This window comes from Hyperolius riggenbachi, chromosome 6 (assembly GCF_040937935.1).
Source record: "Hyperolius riggenbachi isolate aHypRig1 chromosome 6, aHypRig1.pri, whole genome shotgun sequence".
In the NCBI taxonomy this organism is placed as follows: Eukaryota; Metazoa; Chordata; class Amphibia; order Anura; family Hyperoliidae; genus Hyperolius; species Hyperolius riggenbachi.
This window is the reverse complement of record NC_090651.1, coordinates 44,758,059-44,786,030: the sequence shown is the minus strand read 5'-3', so window position 1 is coordinate 44,786,030 and position 27,972 is coordinate 44,758,059. Positions and strand designations below refer to the sequence as shown.

The window sequence follows — 27,972 nt, the reverse complement described above, 5'->3', positions numbered from 1 at the left end:
TCTACTTCCCCTGCTATGGCCTGTCTGCGAGCTTCAGGTATTCGATAAGGTTTAAGGCGGACCTGTACATGGGGCTCAGTCACAATATCATGCCTGATGACTTGGGTACAACCCGGAAGTTCCGAGAACACCTCTCGATTCCGTAAGAGTAACTCTCGGACCTCCCGTTTCTGTGAAACAGACAGCGCCTCAGCCACCTGTACCAGCTCTATTCCACCCTTGGTGGATTCTTGAGTAACCTGGGAAGCTGCAAGAGCCACCCTCTCTTTCCAGGGCTTCAGTAAATTCACATGGTAAATCTGTTCCGGCTTCCTCCGGCCAGGTTGGTAAACTCGGTAATTCACCTCCCCTACCTTCTCAATAATCTCATATGGTCCTTGCCACTTAGCCAAAAACTTGCTTTCAACCGTGGGAACCAACACCAGGACCCGATCCCCAGGACTGAAAGCTCGCACCTTTGCTGACTTATTATAAACACGAGACTGCGCCTCCTGGGCATGTTGCAAATGCTCTCTGACTAAAGGCATCACTGCTGCAATCCTATCTTGCATGCCAGACACATGTTCAACAATACTTCTGTAGGGGGTGGCCTCTTGCTCCCAGGTTTCTTTGGCTATATCCAAGATTCCCCGTGGGCATCGCCCATACAACAACTCAAACGGCGAAAAACCTGTGGAAGACTGAGGGACCTCCCGAATTGCAAACATTAAGTAGGGCAAAAGGCAATCCCAATCTTTGCCGTCCTTGTCCACTACTTTCTTTAACATATTTTTTAAGGTTTTGTTGAATCTTTCCACAAGCCCGTCCGTTTGAGGGTGGTACACTGAAGTACGAATCTGATCGATCTTCATCAGTTTACACACTTCTTTCATCAATTTTGACATAAATGGGGTACCCTGGTCTGTCAAAATTTCCTTTGGCAAACCTACTCTGGTGAACATGTGGAACAACTCACGTGCAATCACTTTAGACGACGTATTTCTCAGGGGAACCGCTTCTGGGTAACGAGTGGCATAGTCCACTACCACCAGAATGTATTGGTGACCGCGTGCGGATCGAACCAATGGCCCAACTAGGTCCATGGCTATCCTTTCGAAGGGAACTTCGATAATGGGCAAGGGGACGAGCGGACTTCGAAAATGGGGAGCTGGAGCACATCTTTGGCGTTCGGGACAGGATTCACAGTAAGCTTTTACATCTCCATGTACCCCAGGCCAAAAGAATCGCTGTAGGACTCGGTCCCTAGTTTTTTCGGTACCCAAATGTCCCCCCAGGGCATGTTTGTGCGCTAGGTCTAGGACCATTGTGCGATACGACTTAGGCACTACGAGTTGTTCCACAACCTCACCCTGAATTTTACAAACCTGGTACAGCAAGTCTGATTGTACCGCCAAATGAGGAAATGCTTTCTCAGCCCCGACCACTTGGGGTTCACCGTTCAACACCTTGACATTTTCCCACGCTTTTGCCAGCGTAGGATCCCTTAGCTGGGCCGTCCCAAAGTTATCCCGAGAAACCTCCAGCTCTGGTAGGACCGAGCCCTCAGAGGTCTCTGGGGATAACTCAGAGTCCCCAGCAAACACCTCCAAGGGAGAAAACATTTCATTACCGTCAATTTCTGTATTATTTTTAGATTCCAGCTCTCTTGAGCCTCCACAGTTATCCCCTTCCCACAAGTTCCAGAACAGTGGAAAGTCCCTCCCCAGGATGACACTATGTGCCAAGTTCGGGCTCACCACTATTTCCTGAGTGGCAGGTCCACAGTTTGTTTCAATGGTGAGAAGGGCGGTGGGGTATTGTTTAGAGTCCCCATGAACACATTGTACTGTGACCCGACGATTCCCCAGCCAGGCCGGGTCCACTAAACTGGAATGCACCAGGGTCACCAAGCTACCAGAGTCTAAGAGAGCCTGGACAGTTTTTCCAGCAATTTTTACCACCGCCAAATGAGAGTCACAGCTTGCGATATACACAGGTCGCGCAAACAAGGACCTGCGACGAGTGTAATCGCACTCCATGGGTTCAACTGCCTGAGGACAGTTAGCAGCAATATGTCCCCACTCTTTACATTGCCAACATTGTACCGGGGATCGACTTCTTACCATTGTGCCTGGTCGACCTCGGCCTGCAGAGCTTGGCTCACTGACCACACCCCCCACAAAGTCAGCTTTTGTCTTACCAGTTCCCTGGGGTGCTGCCAGTCTCCGGGTAGCTGAGCGCTGTCCTGTGGCCCAAGCCAAAGAGTCCTCTGCAGCCAGATAACGTTCCAGCAGCGCAATGAGTTCATCAGCTGACTGTGGATCTGCATGACTCACCCACCTTCGCAAAGCCGGCGGTAGGGAGCGCAAGAAACGGTCAATGGTAACTCTTTCGACGACCTCCGGAGCTGTTAACTTCTCAGGTTCCAACCACTTCTTTACCAAGTGGATTAGATCGTGCATCTGGGACCTTGGAGAGCATCCGGCTGAATAGGACCACTGGTGAACTCGCTGGGCTCGCACCGCCGGGGTGACACCAAGTCTACGCAGGATCTCCTCCTTCAGCTTGTCGTAGTCTTTAGCATCCTCTAGGGCAAGGTCGAAGTAGGCCTTTTGAGCATCCCCAGTCAGGAATGGCGCTACCAATCCTGCCCATTGCGTTTTAGGCCAGGCTTCCCTCTCCGCTGTCCTCTCAAAGGTATGGAGGAACGCCTCGACGTCATCATGAGGAGTCAGCTTCTGCAAGAAGTGGCTTGCGCGGATGGTGCCTCCACTGCCAGGTACCAGCAGCTGTCCCTCTTGGTTCCGAGCCACCAGTTGTTGCACCAACTCACTCACTGCTTTCCTGTCAGCCTCAGCAGTATGACGATCGGCCTCCGCAGCTGCAGCCAGACTCACACACAGGGCAACCGCTTGCTGCTGTACTGCCTCTGTATGTTGTTGCAGGGCTGTGTTCGTTTTCCGCTGCTCAGCATTAGCCTGTTGCAAGGCCGCATTCGCCAACACCAGCTGCTTCACCATTTCATCCATGCTGCTGTTCAAATTTTTAACTCTTGCGCCAAACACACTGTCGCTGTAGGCATGCTAAGTTGCCCGCATCCGAGCACCAATTGTGAGGGATCAGCTGCAAATGGTGAGTACTCAGCGGGAGATAGCAGCACAGACAGGTGTATTTTCCAAAACAAACAATAGTTTATTGGACAGCAGGCTTCTTAAACAGCAGTCTTTTGGCAGTTTGTAAAGTACAGTTCAAATGAAAACAAAAAGGCCAGTCCAGGCCAGCAGCTTACATTCAGCTTTCAATATCAGGAACACACCAAACTCCATGTGCAGCCTGCACTTTCTCTCCAGAGCAAAAACCAGCTTCCTGGAATCAAACGTGAAGTCTTTCTCAGCAGACTTCCAGACCTTGCTGGTCACACCCACTCTCTCTCCTCCTACTCCAGCCTTTCAAAGCTGCTCTGTTAACCCTGTGTGAGCCTTCTCCAGCAGAAGCCCACATACACAGAGCAATCGATCCACCCAGGATCTGGCGACCAGATGCGCCCGCCCACTCTGCATCTGGTCAGCTCCGGACCCAAGTAAGGTTTTTAACCTCTGTCCATGTGACAGACAGCCAAAACCTTTTTATTCCGGAGCTGCTACTGGATGTAGCGTCTGATCCCAGGTGGAATGTACCTCCCATCCAACACAACCTGGGACAAATCGATTACCTCCTGGGTATCGACTTTGTCACAATATATATATATATATATATATATATATATATATATATATATATATATATATATATATATATATATATATATATATATATATATATATATATATATATATATATATATATATACATACATACACAGTAGAGGAAATAATTATTTGACCCCCCTCACTGATTTTGTAGGTTTGTCCAATGACAAAGAAATGAAAAGTCTCAGAACAGTATCATTTCAATGGTAGGTTTATTTTAACAGTGGCAGATAGCACATCAAAAGGAAAATCGAAAAAATAACCTTAAATAAAAGATATCAACTGATTTGCATTTCATTGAGTGAAATACGTTTTTGAACCCCTACCAACCATTAAGAGTTCTGGCTCCCACGGAGTGGTTAGACACTTCTACTCAATTAGTCACCCTCATTAAGGACACCTGTCTTAACTAGTCACCTCTATAAAAGACACCTGTCCACAGAATCAATCAATCAAGCAGACTCCAAACTCTCCAACATGGGAAAGAACAAAGAGCTGTCCAAGGATGTCAGAGACAAAATTGTAGACCTGCACAAGGCTGGAATGGGCTACAAAACCATTAGCAAGAAGCTGGGAGAGAAGGTTACAACTGTTGGTGCGATTGTTCGAAAATGGAAGGAGCACAAAATGACCATCAATCGACCTCGCACTGGGGCTCCACGCAAGATCTCACCTCGTGGGGTGTCAATGGTTCTGAGAAAGGTGAAAAAGCATCCTAGAACTACACGGGAGGAGTTAGTGAATGACCTCAAATTAGCAGGGACCACAGTCACCAACAAAACCATTGGAAACACATTACACCGCAATGGATTAAAATCCTGCAGGGCTCGCAAGATCCCCCTGCTCAAGAAGGCACATGTGCAGGCCCGTCTGAAGTTTGCCAATGAACACCTGAATGATTCTGTGAGTGACTGGGTTGAAGGTGCTGTGGTCTGATGAGACCAAAATAGAGCTCTTTGGCATTAACTCAACTCGCTGTGTTTGGAGGAAGAAAAATGCTACCTATGACCCCCAAAACACCGTCCCCACCGTCAAGCATGGGGGTGGAAACATTTTGCTTTGGGGGTGTTTTTCTGCTAAGGGCACAGGACAACTTAATCGCATTAACGGGAAAATGGACGCAGCCATGTATCGTAAATCCTGAACGACAACCTCCTTCCCTCTGCCAGGAAACTGAAAATGGGTCGTGGATGGGTGTTCCAGCACGACAATGACCCAAAACATACAGCAAAGGCAACAAAGGAGTGGCTCAAGAAGAAGCACATTAAGGTCATGGAGTGGCCTAGTCAGTCTCCGGACCTGAATCCAATAGAAAACCTATGGAGGGTGCTCAAGCTCAGTTGCACAGAGACAGCCTCGAAACCTTAGGGATTTAGAGATGATCTGCAAAGAGGAGTGGACCAACATTCCTCCTAAAATGTGTGCAAACTTGGTCATCAATCACAAGAAACGTTTGACCTCTGTGCTTGCAAACAAGGGTTTTTCCACTAAGTATTAAGTCTTTTATTGTTAGAGGGTTCAAAACTTATTTCACTCAATGAAATGCAAATCAGTTGCTATCTTTTATTTAAGGTTATTTTTTCGATTTTCCTTTTGATGTGCTATCTGCCACTGTTAAAATAAACCTACCATTGAAATGATACTGTTCTGAGACTTTTCATTTCTTTGTCATTGGACAAACTTACAAAATCAGTAAGGGGTCAAATAATTATTTCCTCCACCATATATATACACACATACATACCTCAATATAGATGCTCCATTTGCTGCTCCCTGACCCTGAGTGCCGATGATATAGTTTGTAAACTAAATGGGTCACAGGAATGCTCCTGCTGCCTAATAGAACTGCGTTTACATAATCCCCATGGACTCTACATTAGCTACATATATATATATATATATACACTTCCTGGTTAGCAGCCATGTTTTTTTGTTAGTAAACACTGCCTAAAACTGGCGATTAAAAGCCAGGATCGCGGCGGAAACGGCAAAGAGGCATCCAGGAGATCACAGTGACTCGATTAGTATGTTTTTTTTTATTGTACAAATTGGACAGTACAGATTCTCTTTAAAGGGAAACTGAGTTGAGAGGGCTTTGCAGGCTGCCACATTTCCTTTTAAACAATACTAGTTGCCTGGCAGTCCTGCTGATCCTCTGGCTCTAATACGTTTAGCCATAAACCCTGAAAAAGCATGCAGCAGATCAGGTACTCTAACATATCTTAGTTTTACTGGATTAGCCATATGCTTGTTCCGGGGTTTTGACTTTACTTATACCAGATCAGCAGGGCTGCCGCACAACTAGCATTGTTTACAAGGAAATAAATATGACAGCCTCTATAGTCATCTCACCTCGGGTTCCTTTTAAAGTGGACCTGGACTCTTGCACAGCACACAATGAAAAGTCTTTATTCCAGTTGCTGAAGAAATTCACTGCGCTGTTTATTTAGCCAGACCAAAGTGTCTAATTAGCTCTTACCAGTAATCCCCCGATATTATTATTTTTTTTTGTCAAAGAATCTGCCGCGCCACATACACGCCACGGCCGCAAAGCACTGTATTCTCGATGGCTCTAAAATGTTCTACACGCCAGTTCTTTACATCTCTCTGCTTAACCCATTCGGGACCGACAGTAGTTACAACTATCACAGACAAAAGAAAAGGACTAGCCCTAAGAAAACTGCACCACAACCGTATTAATAAAGTAGAAAGCCTTTATTATGATCCTATAAAGATTAAAAACATAAAAAAAGCAATTGCACTGTAATATAAGGCCCAATAATGAGCATGATTAAACAAGTCTCCATGTCAATACACATGTAATCCTATAAAAAAAAAATATTACAGTGCAATTGTTCGTTTATGTTTTTAATCTTTATATGATTACAATAAAGGCTTTCTACTTTATTAATACGGTTGTGTTGCGGTTTTCTTAGGGGAAGCAGGAAATTTGGGCGCATGAGGCAGGTGGACAAAAAGGGCGCCGCCATTCACTCCCATAATAAATATCGTTTAATCGCGCCCAACAGGAAAAAAGGGCGCCGGAGAAAAATAACGTTTTAAAAGCGGCGCCCGGAGACTTTTAATGTTTTATAACTGTTTCTCATGATTACACATTATTTAATGATTTATAAGTTTTTAAACATTATTTTTAAACGAAAAACAGTACAATATTTTTTTAAAACGTTACTTTTAAACGAAAAACCGTACAAATTTTTTTTTTTTTTTTTTTTACATTTTTAAACGAAAAACCGCACCATATTTTTTAAAAACGTTATTAATGCTTATCACAGGGGGGTCTTAGGTTTAGGCACCACCAGGGGGGTCTTAGGTTTAGGCACCAACAGGGGGGTCTTAGGTTTAGGCACCAACAGGGGGGTCTTAGGTTTTGGCACCACCAGGGGGGTCTTAGGTTTAGGCACCAACAGGGGGGTCTTAGGGTTAGGCACCACCAGGGGGGTCTTAGGGTTAGGCACCAACAGGGGGGTCTTAGGGTTAGGCACCAACAGGGGGGTCTTAGGGTTAGGCACCACCAGGGGGGTCTTAGGTTTAGGCACCAACAGGGGGGTCTTAGGGTTAGGCACCACCAGGGGGGTCTTAGGTTTAGGCACCAACAGGGGGGTCTTAGGGTTAGGCACCACCAGGGGGGTCTAGGGGTTAGGGATAGGTACAGGGAGGGTTCTGTGTGAGAGTAGGGTTAGGTATAGCTTTAGGAAAATTCGTATTAATGTTTTATAAAACGTTATTATAAATTTCAATTTTTAAACAGGGAAGATTAACGTTTTTAAAATTGCCGATTTTATACACATTATTTAATGATTTATAACTTTATAAAACATTATTTTTAAACGAAATATAACACAAATTTTTTTTAAACGTTATTCATGATTATCTTTTAAACCCCTGCGCCCTTTTTTCCCGGCGCCCTTTTTTAACGTACGCTTTCTTAGGGCCAGTCCTTTTTCTTTTGCCTGTGATTTCCTGTATTTATTGGCCTTTCTGCACACGATCAGAATTACTGTATTGGTCATAAATAAGCCTTGGTTATTATAGATGGTGCTTGTCCTTTGCTTTTTGTGTAGTTACAACTATGCCGCACTAGTGCAGCGTAGTTTTAACTGCATTGGCTCCCTCACACGGAACAGGATCACCACCGGCACTAAACTCCTCTGTCTAATGACAGCTGAGCTCCACATCACAGTCAGGATCACAGTGATCACAAATGAAAAAAAAAGGCTCTAATCCTTAACCTCCTTGGCGGTAGCCCCGAGTCAGGCTCAAGGTGGAAAAAAGAAGCCAGGAGCGGTAACCTCGAGCCTGACTAGGGGCAGCTGCCGGGAGGTATGGAAAAAGTGCAGCGTTGCAGCATTACTATCTCGCTTCCCCTGCGATTCAGACGATTGTAGCCAGTGTTCTGATCCTCAAGAGGCTCTTGATCCTTCAGGATCACACGACGACAAATGGTGATCTCACTCTAGGGGAAGAGCGCCACCTGGTGGACAGGAGGAAGAAATAGATATATATTGTTTTCCCGCTTTTAGGGTGTAAAAGAAAGTTGCACCGATTTTAAACCCTAAAATCCAAAAATACCAAGGAGGTTAAGGGGTCAGAGCTTACATTCCCAAATCAGTTAAACTGCATTCAGCAAAGTTGAAATTTTAATTCTGAGTTTCTGTATGTTTTGCCTTGTTTCACTTCACTTCAGAAGTCACCTGCCTAATATTGTGCAGGTTCCCCTTGTGTCACTAAAACTTCTGTGACTCCACAAGACTTCTGAAGGCGTGTTTATTTACTTTACTGCGCCAAGACAGTAACAGCATGAGATAAACAATTGGCTCTATCCTCCTACTCCTAATTTTTTTTTTTATATATATTTTCTTGTAGATATCCCATTTTATTTTATGTATTAACATTTACAGTGTAGATTTAAAGTTTTATTGTCTCTGCTCATTGACAGTCTTTTAAAGGACAACCGAGGTGACATGTGACATGATGAGATAGACATGGGTATGTACAGTGCCAAGCACACAAATAAACAACTACGCTGTTCCTTTTTTTTTTTCTCTGCCTGAAAGAGTTAAACATAAGGTATGCAAGTGACATCTGTCTGAGTTGGGACGACCGGGTCAGACTGTAGCATAACCCTTATTGATAAGGAATTACTGCCCCAAAACACTTTCCTGTCAGTAAAATAACGTTTGAAAGCAGAAAATAGATAAAAAGGGTCAATAATTCATAGATTTGAGCTCTTGCACACTTCAATAAAGGGGTCATTGAGCAGAGACAATGAAACAGTAAAAACTTAAAAACTAGATTTAAATATAAATTAGAACTGTGGGGTAGCTAAATAAAAAAGTCATTTTTAGGAGGAGGAGGATAGACGCAATTGTTTTTCTCATCAGTTTATTTTCACCTCGCGTGTCCCCTGTGTTTAGTGTGTGTGTGTGTGGTGTGTGTTAACCGTTACATTGTGAATTGAAGGACCAGTGTGGGTCCGAAACATGTTAGCTATATGGCTTTTTAATCTGTCTTAATAAAGATTGGATACTTTTTGCAGAACCCCCTCCTTTTTGCTCACATAGTTATTAACTTGTTTGGTACATTATATGCACGTGTTTATGTCACGTCAGCTCAGGTACACTTATTACAAAACAAATTAGAAATATGACTTAATTTGACTAAATATTTATAATAAATGTTATGTTTATGCGCTAATTGAATGAGTTTTCACAAGGCTCTTGTTTAATTTGTCCCATAGGCCTACTGTGTGACTGAACCTGGAGCCGGCTCAGATGTGGCAGGCTTAAAGACCAGAGCAGTGAAAAAGGGTGACGAGTACATCATCAATGGGCAGAAGATGTGGATCACAAACGGGGGCAAAGCTAACTGGTACGTAATCCAGAGCTACAATTTTAATCCCTTCATTCAGGCTTGTATGTTTAAAGGACTTACGAGGCGAAATAGTCAAAAAAATGTAAATACCTGCATGAAATATCAATGCACGGAGGGCGCCGTTTGCGCCCTCCGTGCCGTTCCACCGGGTCCCCGCAGCTCAATGTGCCCCCCAGGCCGGGTCGGGCTCTGCTTCCTCTACTAAGATGGCCGCCGGAGCTGGCCACGGCTGCGCAGTCCGCATATGCGCGAGTGCGGCTGCGCAGCTCTAGGGCCTCTTCCCCAATCCACGCTATAGGCAGTCTCCTGTTGCGTGGATCGGGGGGAAGGCCCTAGAGCTGCGCAGCCGCACTCGCGCATATGCGGACTGCGCAGCCGCGGCCATCTTAATGGAGGAAGGAGAGCCCGACCCGGGCTGTGGGGTCGGGACCGGCCCGGGGGGCACATTGAGCTGCGGGGACCCGGCGGAATGGCACGGAGGGTGCGGACGGCACCCTCCATGCATTGATATTTCATGCAGGTATTTAACTTTTTTTTTTTTTTACTATTTCGTCTCGTAAGTCCTTTAACCCCCCTGGCGGTTTGCAAAAAATCCGCCAGGGGGCAGCAAATCTTTTTTTTTAATTTTTTTTTTTTTTTTTTCATGTAGCGAGACAAAGTCTCGCTACATGATAGCCGCTGCTCAGCGGCATCCCCCCAGCCCCTCCGATCGCCTCCGGCGATCGGAGATCAGGAGATCCCGTTCAAAGAACGGGATCTCCTGGAGGGCTTCCCCCGTCGCCATGGCGACGGGCGGGATGACGTCACCGACGTCATCGACGTCGTGACGTCAGAGGGGACTCCGATCTGCCCCATAGCGCTGCCTGGCACTGATTGGCCAGGCAGCGCACGGGGTCTGGGGGGGGGGCGGCCGCGGCGAGAGGAATTGCGGCGGATCGGCGGGTAGCGGCGGCGATCAGATGCTACACGCAGCTAGCAAAGTGCTAGCTGCGTGTAGCAAAAAAAAAATTATGCAAATCGGCCCAGCGGGGCCTGAGCGGTGCCTCCCGGCGGCATAGCCCGTGCTCAGCACGGGCTTACCGCCAGGGAGGTTAATGCATATATTAATAAATCTATATTAATTAGCAGTGTGCAGAGTTATTTAGCACTGCATGCCTGTGCTATTCCTGGTAAATGCTGTATATATTGGAGTACCTAGCTGGTGGCTCCTGACTGGCTCCTTCAGCTCCTTGCTGGCAGCAGGGAGTTTTCCTCAGCACAGAGCTGAGTACTTGTCTCGTGCCCCACACCGGGGAATCTCCTTCACCCATCAGGGATCAGTACACAAAATTCCGTGAGCGACAGAGCACTTCAGATACTGTATATACGCGTCATCAGCCTCCAGGCTAGCAAGGTGTCTGTTGCCATGGAGCGGGGAAGTGCGAGAACAATCACCAAGTGAAGAAACAGATTCCCGCGGGTGGGATTTATGTTGCAGTCGGGCGGGGCTCAGGTGTCTAGTGCCCTCCCTCCACTATAAAGTTCCCTGTTGTGTAGTGGTACCGCCCCTCGATTATACAGTTCCTTTGTCTAGTGCTGTCCCCCTCCACCAATATGGTTTCCCTCGTGATCTAGGGCCTACCATCCAATATAGCTTCTCTGGTGGCCTAGAGTGGGCCAAATATAATGAAAATTGGGGAAACCTCCTGATGGCTCCAAGGGCCAGATTTGGCCCACAGTTTTACACGTATGCCATAAACTGAATACAGATTGTGTCTGATTACACAGCATATTTATTTGATATGTGATTTTGAAGTGCGGCTGTTAAACACTTATGCTTAGTACACACGATGCAATTTTCAGTCAGATATTTGATCAGATCGATTATTTTTGACAGATCTCTTCTACTGTATACAAAATCGATCAAAAAAACTATTGGGAAACAGATCGGGCATGACAGAAATAACCTATTCAGCTGACTATCTGAGGAAAATTTGCTTCGTCTATACTAAACCTTAGTTGCTCATTGCCAGTTAGGTAGCCACACCCCCCTTGCAATGCAGTAGGTGATTGGCAGAGATGTTGGCTTATGTGTAGAGTTCAAATAGTGCAATAGGGATGAAGAGGTGATTTGGCTTGCTTCTATTTACCTCAAACTATAATTGCATAATACATGTGACCTCACCTCTCTGAAGTAACATCTCTCAGAAAGTACATATTTGTGTGAAATGAATATACATTTAACCATATCATTTTGCAGGTATTTTCTGCTGGCTCGGACGGATCCGGACCCCAAAGCTTCCACTGGAAAGGCTTTCACAGGATTTATTGTGGATGCCGACGCCCCCGGCGTTCAGCCTGGAAGGAAGGTAAGTGCTTGCAGACCTGTGTGAGGGATCCGAGCACCCTTTCGGCTTCGTTCCATAGGATATACCCCTGATGTGTTATCTAACAAGGACAGCCTGACACTACTGATATTCTGCGTTTTAGGGGACATGGGCATTTTGACCTGAGCGTCTTACATTTGAGGGCCTGAGGAATAAAAAGGCCATTGGCTAAAATTAGGGCCGGATTTACCATAAGGCACTGTAGGCCCGTGCCTACAGGCGCCTGGTGATGGGAAGGTGGCTCACTCCCCTCTCCTAGTGCCTCCATCCCTCCTTTCCTATGCAGAGTCCTGAGCAGAGTATAAATGAGAGGTACCTCTGGCTTTCTAGTGCTAAGGGACACCTGTAGCTGCTTATGAGGGGCAAAAGTAGTACGGGAGAAGTGAGAGCTGGGCCAGCAAGCACACTTGCGGTGTGGTTCAGGTTTGTAGGTTCATGGAGGGTGAAGTCTAGGGTACCAGGACCTCTGTGCCTATAGGCTCCTGTGATGTAAATCCGGGCCTGGCTACAATGCTTTAAACTGCTGGCAGGTGATACTAATCATGCAGCCAAGTGCAGTGATGCAGATAGGCCGCATTGCTGATCAGGGTCCCGGTTTATAGGACAGCTATGTAAAATGTCCAGTAAAATGGCTATGTAAAATGTCCAGTAAAATATTTTGAATGAGCGAATCGCGGAAAAATCACATAGCGTGACTGCTATGCAATTTTATTGCATACAGTATTTTTGTATAGGATGCAAATCGCAGGAAAAATGCAGAATGCACGACAATTGTGATCAGGAAAAATCACGTTGCAAGCTCAGCCCACTAATGGAAATATCAGTTTCCATTCGTTTGAAATGTACCTAGCATTTTTGCAATATGATCGCATGCAAAACGCATGTTATGGAAAACAGCCCCAACACACACTGATGACATTGTTGTACATAGTTGATTGTAAATGGTTTTAAAGGACTGTAATGGAAAGAAAACATGGTTCCCGCTCTGTGGATCTATAATGGAGTTCTCTGCTTGCAGGAGATGAACATGGGCCAGCGATGCTCGGACACCAGGGGGATCGTATTTGAGGATGTCAGAGTTCCTGCAGAAAATGTCCTGATTGGAGAAGGAGCCGGCTTTAAGATCGCTATGGGAGCTTTTGACAAGACCAGACCACCAGTAAGATCATTACCTTATAGCACGTCTTCTGTATCTGCAGACGGAGCTTTGCCTTAAAGGGGAACTTCAGCCTAAACAAACATACTGTCATTAAGTTACATTAGTTATGTTAATTAGAATAGGTAGGTAATATATTTTTTTCCCCACCCTGTTTTAAAAGAACAGGCAATTGTTTGTGATTCATGGGGGCTGCCATCTTTGTCATGGGGGCTGCCATCTTTGTCATGGGGGCAGCCATCTTTTTGGCTGAAAGGAGGTGACAAGGAGCAGGAGGCACAGTTCCAACTGTCCTGTGTCCTGATTACCCCTCCCAGCTGCACACGCTAGGCTTCAAATGTGAAATTCAAAATGTAAAAAAAAAAAAAAATTGCATTAATACAGCAGAACGAGAGCAACATCATCAGAAATCCCATCATGCTTTGCACAGCATCAGGGAAAAAAAGCCCAGGCAGTTTTCTTCTGTGCAGCTAAAAATGAGGCTTGGATAAGAGAAACAAAGTTCTGATGCCGTGAAACTGTTAAAGAAACACCAAGCCTTTTCAGTGCTGCTGAGTCGATTTTTAGTCCGGAGGTTCACTTTAATGTTGGTGTCTTTGTCACAGGTGGCAGCTGGAGCGGTTGGCCTGGCACAGAGGGCGTTGGATGAAGCCACAAAGTACTCCATGGAGCGGCGGACATTTGGGAAGCTTCTTGCTGAGGTAGGTGAATGCCGTAGCCAATGGAACAGATGGCATCACATGACATCTCGCCATGCGTAGAAGACATGTCATGGTATGTTTAGTATGTTCATGTTCTATTTACCTCAGTTTGCACAAATCAATAAATGCCTTACAGATCTGGTCACTGAGATTTGTTGGCATCAGACCCCCTTTGGCAGCTCGCTGTCCATTGGTACATGTATAACACACACTGCTGCCTGGTATTTTGTATATCAGCCCCACTTGCATATATATCTGTCCTTGGCACAAAAGATCTGGTTATTCTTTCCTATTTGTACCCAGAGTAATGAGTCTTAAAGGACATCTGTAACAAGAGGTATATGGAGGATGCCATATTAATTTCCCTTTGAACAATATGAGTTGCCTGGCAGCCTTGCTGATCTATTTAGTTGCAGTAGTGTCTGAATCCCACACATGAAACAAGTATGCAGCTAATCTTATCAGATCTGACAGTAATGTCAGAAACACCTGATCTTCTGCATGCTTGTTCAGGGTCTATGGCTAAAAGTATTAGAGGCAGAGGATCAGCAGGGCGGCCAGGCAACTGGTATTGTTTAAATGGAAATAAATATGGCAGCCTCCATATCCCTCTCATTACAGTTGTCCTTTAAAGAGGAACTGTAACCAAGGATTGAGCTTCATCCCACTCAGTAGCCAATACTCCCTTTCCCAGAAATATTTTCTCCAATAGATCATCAGGGGAGGGGATGAATGGCTGATATTGTGATGAAACCCCCTCCCTCAGTGTGATGTCATGAGCATGGTCCTGACAGTCTTCTACCTGTGAACCTTGTTGCATTGTGGGAAATAAAGGCTTTTTTTCCCACTGCCTAGCAAGCAATATCTCTCTCTGTGCATAGAACTCTCAGTAATGAACGTTCCGTACAGATACAGTTCTTTAGCCTGTGCTAAATAAAATTCTTTGTTCATACAAGAATTTCGTTATTGAGGTAAGCCTCCTCACCTTTTTCAATTTTAAGCTGGTTTTAATCCATTTTATACATACCAGGGCGCCTTTCCCTTTAACTGTGCTTACCTTACCCCCCCCCCCCCCCCCCCCCCACCTCCCCAACGTCCCCTGTTGTAGGGGTTGAGACAGAACACCTGTGGTCCTTACCACAGAAGTTCACTGTCACTTTTCATAAGGAGAGCAACCACATCCCGGTCTGGCAGGACCACCCTGAGTGGAGACAGGTTCATTGTCTCCACCTGCTTTCTGCAACCCGCCTTTGTGAGTAGTATTTCGTATTTTCTTTTCTTCACTCTTTTCCTATCTAACATACTACACTATTTGGGGTCCCGTTTTTGTCTCCTTTACCTTTTTGCCTAGGGTGTTGCCACGCCTCTCCAACTTTGTATTCCATACAGATCACCTGGCAGGTCTAAAGATGTCACCACCAGTGATAAATTTCAGAATGTAAATCAGGCAGACAAAATGTACAACAAAAGAGCCACCTCAACAACATTTGCCTAGGATGTAATAAACCTCTACACATCAAAGAGAAAAGCCATCCATATGGCAAAGAACATGTAATCAATGAAACAATTATCTCAAAAATAAATATAAATGCTTTTTATTAATGGAGAACAACCATGTAAAAACAATTAAAAACACAAAGTACAGCACATGAGGACATAATAATAGACTATAATAAATATTGTGGCCACGTCACGCTGACAGCTAGGGCGGCAGCGGCGGCGGGGTTCGTATTTAATGGAGAGCACGTTAGTAATCCGTTATCCTCTGAAGAAGCAGCAGTTTAGCTGTGATACATGTGAGGGACAGCACAGCGGACGTTTACTTCCTGGGGTGTTTTTCTGGGGAAGATACTTCTCATATCTTTACTATTTCTACGGAGGTTCTGGTGTCCAGTTTCCTTGTCCACACACATATATATATATATATATATATATATATATATATATATATATATATATATATATATATATATATATATATATATATATATATATATATATAAATAATTTACCCTGATTGGGTCATTGTTCCTTTTGAATATCGGCCATGTGTGCAAATTGGTTTCTGTGGCGCAGGTGATTATACTTATATATTTCTTTCCGTCAGACCCCAGGTTTATTTTCATATTTTCTATTGTGAAGATTGATGTAATCACAATATTTATTATAGGCTATTATTATGTCCTCATGTGCTGTACTTTGTGTTTTTAATTGTTTTTACATGGTTGTTCTCCATTAATAAAAAGCATTTATATTTATTTTTGAGATAATTGTTTCATTGATTACATGTTCTTTGCCATATGGATGGCTTTTCTCTTTGATGTGTAGAGTAAATCAGGCAGAGGAAAGATTTTATAATGGGCAAACACTGACCAATTAATCTGTAAATGAATATTGTAAAAACCAAACAATTTTAATCATTATTCTTGTCACTACAGTTCCTCTTTAAGATGTATAAACACGCATCATTAAAGAGGATCTGTAATAATAAAAACAGGACGGTACTTACCTTGGGAAGGGAAAACCCCTGGATCCTAATGAAGCTTCCCCCATCTTCCTCACCCTCTGGGATCCAGCGCTGGCAGCCATTTACCTACCACAATCGAGGGCAGGCGTAGTAGCAGATTTCTGATTGGGCCCAGGCAGAAATAGCCGACCCGCTCCAGCTTGGCTATTTCAGCCTGAGCCCAATCAGAATGCCGCTACTGCGCTTGTGCTGGATCACGGTAGGTAAATATTGCAGGTTTTGGGGGGGCAGAAAAACAAAAAGAGATCCTTGAACACACAGGTATCAGTGTCTTGGTGATACCCCAATAGTTGTGGGGGAGCACAAGTTTGAACTGTTACAAAACAATGGGAATCAGACTCTGCATCAACTTCACCAGTATTGGCTTTATTCAAAAAATTAGAAAAACACTGTATACACACTAACACGTCGCTTAAAACCATAAAAACTGCTCTCCATGATAGCAAAAATAGCACAGCCGGCTGGGCTCACTCTAACCCGCACATCTCAAACACGCCACTCACACCTGGGATCCCAATAAGTAGCAGCCTCGTAACCTGATACTAAGCGCTAGCATGTATCAATATATGATTAAGAGCAGATACTGTATGCTCCGGGCCGGCTCCCGGAGCTGGCTGCGGCTGTGCAGCTCTTGCCCCCCCCCCCCCCGGGAGACAGGAGACAGCCTGTAGCGTGGAGCAGGGGGAGGCCCTAGAGCCGCGCAGCCACACTCACGTCTGTGCGGACTGCACAGCCGCGGCCAGCTCCGGCGGCCATTTTAGCGGAGGCAGGAGAGCCCGACCCAGGCTGTGGGGTCGGGAGCCGGCCCAGGGGGACATTGAGCAGCGGGGACCCGACGGAGGGCGCGGATGGCGTGGTCCGTGCATTCAAATTTCATGCAGGTATTTAACTTTTTTTTTAGTATTTCGCCTCGTGAGTCCTTTAACCTAACCCTTCAGCTACTCCGTCATGTGCTGTGCCATGCTCCCTCTTCCACTCTCCATGACAACACAACTTGTTGCTAGCCTCAGCACCAAACTGTTGCTTGCTTCCTAAACTAGAAATGGGGTGCACATTAAAAGAAGGGACCCCTGACCTTTTGTTTCGGGCTGGAATCCGGTAACGGCTTTGTCAAAGTGACCACTATTAGAACTTGAGATAACGTTCCTATTATTCATGTCTGTTTCAGCATCAAGCTGTCTCCTTCATGCTGGCTGAGATGGCCATGAAGGTGGAGCTGGCTCGCTTGGGGTACCAGAGAGCAGCTTGGGAGGTGGATTCCGGACGAAGGAACACCTACTACGCCTCCATTGCCAAGGCGTTTGCCGGTGACATCGCCAACCAGGTGGCTTCAGACGCAGTGCAGATTTTCGGGGGTAATGGATTCAACAGTGACTACCCTGTGGAGAAACTGATGAGGGATGCCAAAATCTATCAGGTCAGTAAACTGTAGGAACCCCTCCAGAGTGTTTAAGAAAGGGGGAGCAAAAGTACATAATACTGTTTGTCTGTGTGTCCACCATTTTCCACATCAGACAATGACTGATCCTACGTTTTGTTTAGGATCCCTTTATACATGCCTATTTGCAACAGATCTTCTGTCACCCTTGCTGTGAGCAGAACGAAGCATAACTACAGACACTGGACAAAAAACAGACATGGCATTATAGCAATAGTTTATATGACTTCCTGTGCAACAGACATGCGTAGTGTTGGAATTCGGGATCCTGGATTCGGAAACTCCAATTATGCCGAACTCCACACGGTCACAGGATTGTGGTCCACACAACTCCAAGTATCGTAGTCACGTGAGACGCAGCGCAAGTGACTTTCCTATGACCCTGTCCACTAGCTTGGGTGCTGAAGTGTGGTGTTCGGCATAATTTGGGTTTGGAAGTGTAGGATACCCAACACCAGCACTAACTGAGACACTCCGAATGAGAGGTTTGTGCTCATGCTGTCTCCGTGCGTGCCTGTGTCTGTGTGCGTGGCTGCGTCTCTACGTGCGTGGCTGCGTCACTGTGCATGGCACAAATCTGTTATATTGTGTACCAAATCTAACTAGGTTGTTTCCTGAGTACAAAGTGAGAGTGACTGAAAAGCATAATCTGCAGATGGACCTTTCTCAAGGACAGTTGTCCTGTTTATACAGTACTGTATCTACAGTATAACAAACTGACCCTTTGCATTTATGTACTTTTCCATATCTTTGCTCTGCCCTCTGCATTCATTCAGCTGTGAATAAGAGGTCAAAGCTTGCACAAACTATGGATTTTCCTGAAATTCCAGCTATGCAAAGTAACACAAACACAGCTCATTCCTCTCTTTGTATGTCCTAGAGCAGATCTTGTATCTTTCTCTGGTCAGTATGACCACGATGAATAGAACAAGTCAGAGGACCATCCGTCTGGTTTACCATCTGAGAGCATTTTCCCTCTAAACATTTGAGATTGTTTACATAATTATCTTGTTAGTAAGGTTGTGTACACACGCATCCAAATTTTGATTGGCCAATTCTACTACCTCCATTTAGTATGTGGGACAACAATATTGAATACTATGAACAGATTGTGTAGGTAAGCTCTCATACCACATGGAAGTGATAACATTTGGCCAATCATTGGCTATTTGAAATTGAATGTGTGTATGTCTCTTTTGAGTAGGAAGAAGAGTGGATAATGGAAAGATGATGACCTTATTTACCCGGGGAACAAACAGTGCAGCTGGTTGGTGTCACCAGTCCAGGGTGCCCATCAATGCCAGCGTGTAACTTTGGTGTTCAGTGTCTGTATCTCCGTCTCTCACTCTCTTTTCCTCTGACGCCAGGGATGCCCCGATCTCCCCACCTCCTTACACCTGCTGTCCAGCAACCTCTGTTATGGGGAAAAGGAAGCGCTGGAGCAGTCATGTCCTTAGATTGTAAGCCTCTTTGGCAGGGCCCTCCTACTTGTGTGCTCTTCTCTCCCACCATATGGACTCAGTGACTCATCTGCTATACTTATCCCTACATTGCTACATCACTAGTTTGTGTACCATTGCTGAATGTGAGCGTGATATGAAGGCTACCATATTAACTTAATATTTTCTTGTACATATTCACTTCCATTTTCCCGGCTGTCCTGCTGATCCTCAGCCTCTGATACTTTTCGCCATACACCCTGAACAAGCAGGCAAGTCTGACCATATTAGCCACATGCTTGTTTCAGGTGTGTGATCCAGATACTACTGATGCCTGAAAGATCAGCAGGATATCCAGGCAACTGGTGTTGTAAAAAAATAAATATGGCTCCATATCTCTCATTTCTGGTGTTAACCTCCCTGGCGGTAACCCTGAGGTACGCTCAGGCTAGCCCCCAGTAGCTCAATGCAGAGTATAGTGCGCAGGGGGCGTTTTTACTCACCTCCCAGGGGATCCGGACTGTGGTAGCCATTCCCCTTCCTGTCCTCTTAGGCTCTGAATCACTCTGGTGAGATCGCCATCAGTGATCTCACTACAAAGTTATAGCACCACCCGGAGCATGGAGGGAAAATTGCAGCGCTGGAGCCCAGGGAGGTGAGAGCTGGGGCTGCTGCTGGCATTCTAGCGGCATGATATTTTTTTACTGATTTTTAGAGCCAGAAACGTGCTGAAAAGACCCTGAAATCTGGAAATAATCATACCGCCAGGGAGGTAATATTGTAAAGTCTCCCCTATCGATTGTGCAGTGCAGCCACAATGCAGTACAAGGCACCGTAAGTGACATAGTGTGGCCTCAGCCTCTGTTAGTGTCACAGTGCCATGCTTCTCTGTCATTGGTCAAAGTTTAGTCTCAGGCTGTGTTCCCACTTGACAGCAAAACGGCTTTTTTTTGGGGGGGGGGGGGGGGGCGGCATCTGTTTTACTGCACAACTGAAATTTAAATGGCCCCTTTTTGACTTTAGTAAGCAGAACGCACTTCTGTGCTGTCTGTGATAATCCCGGGCCAGGTGGATTCGTTCCCCATATAGCCTACTGCACTGTCTGCTGCCGCTGGCCACATGTGATCCGGCGCAAGTGGGAACCTAGCTTAGAGGCTGAAACTGCACTTACATATCAGTGGTTTAATTTCTCCAATACTAAAGACTCGTACACCGATCCCAACAGTCTGCGCAAATATATTGGGCATACTGTTGGGATGTGGCAAATTATCTATCTGATGGAAGATAGTTGGGGATGTGTACGGCTGGAAAACAACCAGACGACCAACTGATAACAGATTGATTGCCAGATCCAACCAACCGGAGGATCTAACTGACCAACTATCAGGCAGGTTGAAACGTGTCTTTTGAACAACTTTGTTGTTTTTGAATGCGGACATGTTGTGCAGTTTGTCATTTAGCTTGCACACATGGTATGGACTATAAGACGCACTTTTTCTTCCCCAAAACTGCGTCTTATAGTGCGAATATACGGTTTTGGGAGCGCAGCGAAGCACCCACCAGTCTAGCCGGCAGCAGGCTCCTCTCCTCCTTCTGCTCTCTGTCAGTGGCCCCCAGAGCAGGCGGCGTTATGTTTCCATCAGCAGTGGCGGGACCAGTCATCAGCGAGTGTGAGCAGATCGCGGCAGCCATCCACCTGCGGACAGAAGACACTCTGCGCACCAGTCTGCAGGCCGCGCTGCTCTCCTCTGCCTCCCACTACCTCCAGCTGCAGCCACTTTTAAAATCATGCCGCTCTACTCTCTCCCGGCTTCTCAGCACTTCCTGGTTAGTAATGGTACTGCGTAACCCCAGTGGCACACGTGCACTTTCAGGTCATGCAGTGACATTACACCATCCCTATCCAGGAAGTGCTGAAAAGCTGGGAGCGAGTAGAGCGGCAAGATGTAGTAGAGCAGCTGGAGGGAGACGCGAGGCAGAGGAGAGCAGCACTCAGACTAGTGCGCACAGTGTCTTGTATCCACAGGTGGATGGCTGCCTTGATCTCCTCACACTGCCGCTGGCTGATGTCTTATGCCTGCGGGTGGATGGCTTAGTGAGTAATGCTGACTGTAGGCAGCAGCAATGGGTATATTGGAGGGAATGCATACTGCAGTACTTTGCCTATCGGAGGTAGGGAGGCTTGCCAGGGCCATTGCCCAATACAGCAAACAGGACAAAGGAGGACACAACAGGGGACAGAGGAGTACAAAGGAGGACACAACAGGGGACAGAGGAGTACAAAGGAGGACACAACAGGGGACAGAGGAGTACAAAGGAGGACACAACAGGGGACAGAGGAGTACAAAGGAGGACACAACAGGGGACAGAGGAGTACAAAGGAGGACACAACAGGGGACAGAGGAGTACAAAGGAGGACACAACAGGGGACAGAGGAGTACAAAGGAGGACACAACAGGGGACAGAGGAGTACAAAGGAGGACACAACAGGGGACAGAGGAGTACAAAGGAGGACACAACAGGGGACAGAGGAGTACAAAGGAGGACACAACAGGGGACAGAGGAGTACAAAGGAGGACACAACAGGGGACAGAGGAGTACAAAGGAGGACACAACAGGGGACAGAGGAGTACAAAGGAGGACACAACAGGGGACAGAGGAGTACAAAGGAGGACACAACAGGGGACAGAGGAGTACAAAGGAGGACACAACAGGGGACAGAGGAGTACAAAGGAGGACACAACAGGGGACAGAGGAGTACAAAGGAGGACACAACAGGGGACAGAGGAGTACAAAGGAGGACACAACAGGGGACAGAGTAGTACAAAGGAGGACACAACAGGGGACAGAGGAGTACAAAGGAGGACACAACAGGGGACAGAGGAGTACAAAGGAGGACACAACAGGGGACAGAGGAGTACAAAGGAGGACACAACGGGGGACAGAGGAGTACAAAGGAGGACACAACGGGGGACAGAGGAGGACAAAAGAGGGGACAACGGGGGACAGAGGAGGACAAAAGAGGGGACAACGGGGGACAGAGGAGGACAAAAGAGGGGACAAAGGACGACACAACAGGGGACAGAGGAGGCCAAAAGTAGGGGCAAAGGACCGACAGAACAGGGGGCACAGGAGGGACAGAGCAGGGGACACAAAAGTTACTAGGGGGACACAGGAGGACAACACAACAGGGGACACAATAGGTACAAGGGAGACACAAGAGGACACAAACAGAACATGGGGGGGACACAGCAAGACACAAGAAGGAGCTAATAATTTAATAATTGTGGTGAGAAGAGCCACAAGACGCCCCTGCATCATGGATGCACCAGGGTTAGTATTTTTTTTTCTCTGGTGTTTGTTCAGCTAAAACTAGGTGCACTTTATGGTCCGGAGCATTTTATGGTCTGAAAATTAAGGTAGTGTGTGTGTGTGTGTGTGTGTGTGTGTGTGTGTGTGTGTGTGTGTGTGTGTGTGTGTGTGTGTGTGTGTGTGTGTGTGTGTGTGTGTGTGTGTGTGTGTGTGTGTGTGTGTGTGTGTGTGTGTGTGTGTGTGTGTGTGTGTGTGTGTTAGTTATGTTGGACGTGTGTATGAGCCTTAATGCAGGAGGAAAGATAACAATGTGAAAACTTCTAGAAACTACAATTGCTTAAAGGACGTTTCTGTTTTTCAGATCTATGAAGGCACAGCGCAGATCCAAAGGCTCATCATTGCTCGCGAACACTTTGGGAAGTACAAAATGTGAAGAGCGATCACCTCTGCCGACCACTGAACGCTAATAGCCAGACTCCGCCTTAATTTAAAGTTTTAATCCCGGAAATCCTCTGCCACTCCGAGCAAGATTGTATGACTCTTATTACACAGATTCCCCGCCTGCAGGAGAGAGTTTTATAATGCTTATAAGTGTATCATAGAAGAAATACGTTTTGTATGCTGGGATAATTTTGCCTATTTTCTTTTGCGGCATCTTTTACTTCAGGGGACGAAATATCAATCCGTCCGTTTTTAAAGGAGAAAAAATAAATAAACTATTTAGAACAACAATCGAGCAACTTTATTGGAGCTTTTTACAATCTCATGGTGTAATGTGATGAAAATGAATGATGTTGTGTAATCAAAGGTACAGCAAAAGTTTGTGTGGCACTTTACATCAGTATTTGTGAGTGAGTGGAAAAAAAATATTCCTAAAGGACTTTTAAGGCGAACAATCTAATCTATCTTTTCTTACCTGGTGTGTCTACCAGTCCCTAGAAGGCACTTTGGTCCCTCGCCGCAGCTTTGGTGCTCTTTGGTGTCCCGCTGGTTGATCGTAAAGATCGATGACCTGTCGGCGCTTCTGCGCATGAACACGCCCACATCATCTGGCGCATACTGTGCCTGCGCAATATCGCTACACAGGGAAGTACCGATGGGTCAGCAATCTTTATGGGCGGGACGCCGGGAAGGACTGGAGCTGCGGCGAGTGACTGAAATAACTTCTAAGGGCTGGAAGAAGCCCCAGGATAAGTAAGGATAGATTAGATCAGTGGTCCTCAAACTAAGGCCCGCGGGCCGAATGCGGCCCCCTGAGGCTTTTTTACCGGCCCACCACACACAAAATGTATTAGTTATAGATGCGGTCAGCTACATCTTTAAATATTGGTGGTCTGCATATAGAATAGCAGTGCTGGTACCACCCATCCACATGGAAGCCAGAAAGCAGTAATTTGCTGGTTTCCAATCACATTCCACATCAGGTGACACTGCTGTCCAATTGGACTGCCGATTGTCACATGGGTATGCTTCATTCTCTGGCCCACAAAGACTTCTACATCATTTTATGTATACTCCGGCCCCCCAGCAGTTTGAAGTATGTTGACCCGGCCCTCGACCCAAAACGTTTGGGAACCCCTGGATTAGATTGTTCGCCTCGGGTGTCCTTTATGGTGGCCATAAACTGGTTAATATAGAGAACAGATAGACCCTCTCCAATTACAGCAAAGTTCTCAGTATCCCGCACTGGCCAGGATCGCTTGCTGCCGGACACATGTGCTTGCCGGTTGCTTGAGTAATCAGCCGAAAAAGCGCTATGTTTCCGGGCAAGCTCTATAGTAATCCAAGAAGGAAGATGCATGTAATTTTCTGAATTTTACCCCTTGCCGACCGCTCCACACGGATTGGCGTGAATGCAGCGGCAGCCCCAGGACCATTCCACGTCAATTAGCGTGAAGTCCTGGGGCGGGGTTTTGCAGGAGATCGCGCGCTAATGCATGCACATCTCTGCTTGAATGACGAAGCTTTGCTCCGTCATCAGTCTCCCAGCGGCCGCTAGGAGACTGTTAGTTGGCAAAATCACTGACTATTTACACTTTACAGCCACGGCTACACCCCTGAGCAAGCAGGGAAGCGATCCGCTGTCATAAGGTTATGCTTATGACAGCCGATCGCGCTGATTGGCTGGCGGGGGAGGAAGGGGGAAAAAAAAAGGGGAAATTTCTTTAAAAACAAACAAACATGCCCACAATGAACAGAGCCTACCAACAGACAGCTCTGTTGGTGGGGAGAAAAGGCTGGGGGGGGGGGGGTAGGGGGAATCGCGTGTGTGCTAGATTGTACGGCCCTGCAGTGAGGCCTTAAAGCTGCAGTTGCCTACTTAGTAAAAAATGGCCTGGTCACTAGGGGGGTCCTTAAAGGGAACCTAAACTGAGAGGGATATGGATGTTTCTTTTTAAACAATACCATTTGCTTGGCAGTCCTGCTGATCTCTTTGGCTGCAGTAGAGGCTGAATCACACACCTGAAACAAGCATGCAGCTAATCCAGTCTGACTTCAGTCACAGCACCTGATCTGCATGCTTGTTCAGGGGCTGTGAATGAAAGTATTAGAGGCACAGGATCAGCAGGAGAGTCAGGCAACTGGTATTATTTTACAAGGAAAACTCCATATCCTCCTCAGTTTAGGTTCCCTTTAAGTGAATAAGACATCAGACAATATGCACCGACTGTTGTGAAGTGGTGTACTTTATGCAGGCCCGGAGCCCCACGTCAGCAAGCGTCCACAGCGACCTGAAACGGCCATCCAATCTGTGCCCTCCCTGCCCCCACCTCGTTCTCACACATCTGCCGCATTGTAATAGCTGAACTGTTCATATATTGATGCGCTGTGATTGGATGAGCGTATAAAGAGCAAGAAGTACCACTTCAACTCTGTTTTCATTTTATTTATTTCATTTCATTCAAAGAAAAATGTTTAACTAGAAGCCTCATTTCAACCAAAAAGGTATTACTAAGTTGTTAGATGGTATATTTAATATTATGCCTGGAGATGGGCTTTAGCTGCCTGTGTGAATTAACAAGTGTCCTAAGGGTTGATTGAAGATTGGAGAGAAAAAACACAGGGACAACAGGCAGGGCCGGTTCAAGTAACTATTGGGCCCTAGGGCAAAATTAGCCTGGGGACCCCCCAACAGACATTCCCCGACCAAAAAGCGTCATTAGAGGCCCTTTGTTGCAGCCAAATTGCCCTCCTGGGCCCCTGAGCTGGCTGCTGACCCTCCCCCAATCACCTACCAACTTAACAGACTCTGCAGAGTCCCTGGGGAGCAACAGTTAAGATGGGGAGGGACACCTTGGGGTACCTACAGGTTCTGGGGCAATTGCCCATTTTTTCCTATGATAGCTCCGGCCCTGACAACAGGAACCCAATCTGGTGCAGTAGGCTATCAATTTACACTAACAGACAACAACGCAGTAATTTAACACTCACGAAGGTGGATTACTATATTGGCAACAACTATTGAGCATGTGGGCAACTACCATCCCCGCGCAGCCTTTGTGTGTCGTGGGGTCTGGTCGCAGCTCTCCAAAAATGTAATTTTAATTCTTAAAATAAAAAGGTAAAATTCTAACCTTGATGGGGTAATGACAAGTAAAAGCCGAGATGCGACCCAAAAGTAGAGGTTTAGGTAAAGGTTTAGTTCGCAAGATGGAATTCAATAAAAATATAGGTTAGACATAGCTTACCTTGAAAAATTCACTGATCACATAATTTTATTCAGCACAACAATTGACAACGCATTTCACGGTCAACAGCCTTTTCATCAGGTCAGTAAACAGTGCAGAAATCGTAGCAGCAACCAAGCTGTGAGCGCCAAAAAGCTCGGCACACAGAGCTAAGTTGCTTATTCGATTTCCACCTTGCTACTACGATTTCTATGTTTTTATTATATTTTTATTGGATTCCATTTTGAGATCTAAACTATTTTACTTTTAGTTTCAAAAGGTTTTTATTTGTGTGAAACACACAATGTTAAGCAATACATAACTACAGTATAGAAAAGCCAATTAGGCCCTCGTAGGGGCAACATTGGGTTAATGATAATATAACAAACATGCTATGTATAGCCATTTTAGGGCTGGTTCAGACGGGCATCTGCGGAGCGTTTACCGCCAGCTTTCGGGACTTGGTGTTAAACGCTCCCATTCAAGTGAACGGGGGCTTTTGTACCATGCTTTTACCGGTGTTTACGCAACCGTTCGGGTCCCGATTTTCCCTGGCGTTCAAGGCAACCCTGGACGCTACATATAGCGTCCTGGGCAGTTAACCGCCATGGGTAATGTTCCCCTACGGGAAGAAAACCGCCGACCGCATCCGAAAGCAACGTGAAGGCTGCTGAATGTGTCGCCGCCGCAACGCCACAGAAAGCTGGCCAGGCGCCCGTGTGAACCAGCCCTAAAGCATAGAACACACATAAAAAGTAACATCTCAAGGTAATGGAGAAAGAACATTAACTATTTCACGCAGTCTTGGTGCAATATAATACAACCCTTAGGATACAGTGGGATGCGAAAGATTGGGCAACGTTGTTAATAGTCATGAATTTCCTGTATAAATTGTTGGTTGTTACGATAAAAAAATGTATTAAATACATCATATAGGAGACACACAGTGATATTTGAGAAGTGAAATTAAGTTTATTGCACTCACAGAAAGTGCGCAATAATTGTTTAAATAAAATTTGGCCACTGTCATTATGCATGGAAGAAAAACACCTGCTACCTACAGTAAAATATGGTGGTGGTTCCATCATGCTGTGGGGTTGTGTGGCCAGTGCAGGGACTGGGAATCTTGTCAAAGTTGAGGGACGCATGGCTTCCAATCAGTATCATCAGATTCTTGAGACCAATGTCCAGGAATCGGTGGCAAAGCTAAAGCTGTGCCGGGGCTGGATTTTTCAACAAGACAACAACCCTAAACACTGCTCAAAATCCACTAAGGCATTTATGCAGAGGAACAAGTAAAACATTCAGGCTTGCTCATCAGCATTTTTTGGCTCCGAATTCGGAAAAATTATGAATCTGTGATCAATACAGATCACGCAATTTGAATTTGTGTGCGTTCGTGATTAACATGAAATTTGGTCGTGATCACGGCGTAAATCCGCGTGCACGGAAACCATTGGATGATGTCGTTGGGCCTATCAGAGGGCCCCCAGCCGAAATGTTTTTCATTTTTTTTTTTTAATGATACTACCACACATAATTAATAGTTTTTTCTTTAAAAAAAAAAAAATGATGCTTTATACATCATTTACCCTAAAATAAGTTTTAGAAGCAATTTAAAGGCCATTCATGATTACGACTCGTGATTCCGGATTCCATCGTAATTACGAGGCAAATCGAATTGGTTCGCATGGTCGTGATTACGACCGAATCCAAATTTTCGCAAACCCGAATTTTGCAACAAC

At 45.8% G+C, this 27,972-nt stretch overlaps 1 protein-coding gene across 1 annotated transcript in view; it reads left to right on the top strand.

Annotated features, from left to right (window-relative positions):
- The window catches only part of ACADM (acyl-CoA dehydrogenase medium chain), an 80,788-nt gene extending 57,497 nt beyond the window's left edge, over positions 1-23,291 (top strand). Inside the window, exons 7-12 of the mRNA XM_068239202.1 lie at positions 9,487-9,617; positions 11,860-11,968; positions 13,005-13,145; positions 13,748-13,843; positions 17,539-17,787; positions 22,921-23,291. Of these exons, the coding sequence (XP_068095303.1) occupies positions 9,487-9,617; positions 11,860-11,968; positions 13,005-13,145; positions 13,748-13,843; positions 17,539-17,787; positions 22,921-22,992 (798 nt within the window). The 3' untranslated portion in view covers positions 22,993-23,291. The remainder of the gene's footprint in view (positions 1-9,486; positions 9,618-11,859; positions 11,969-13,004; positions 13,146-13,747; positions 13,844-17,538; positions 17,788-22,920) is intronic.
- The last annotated feature ends 4,681 nt before the right edge of the window (positions 23,292-27,972 follow it).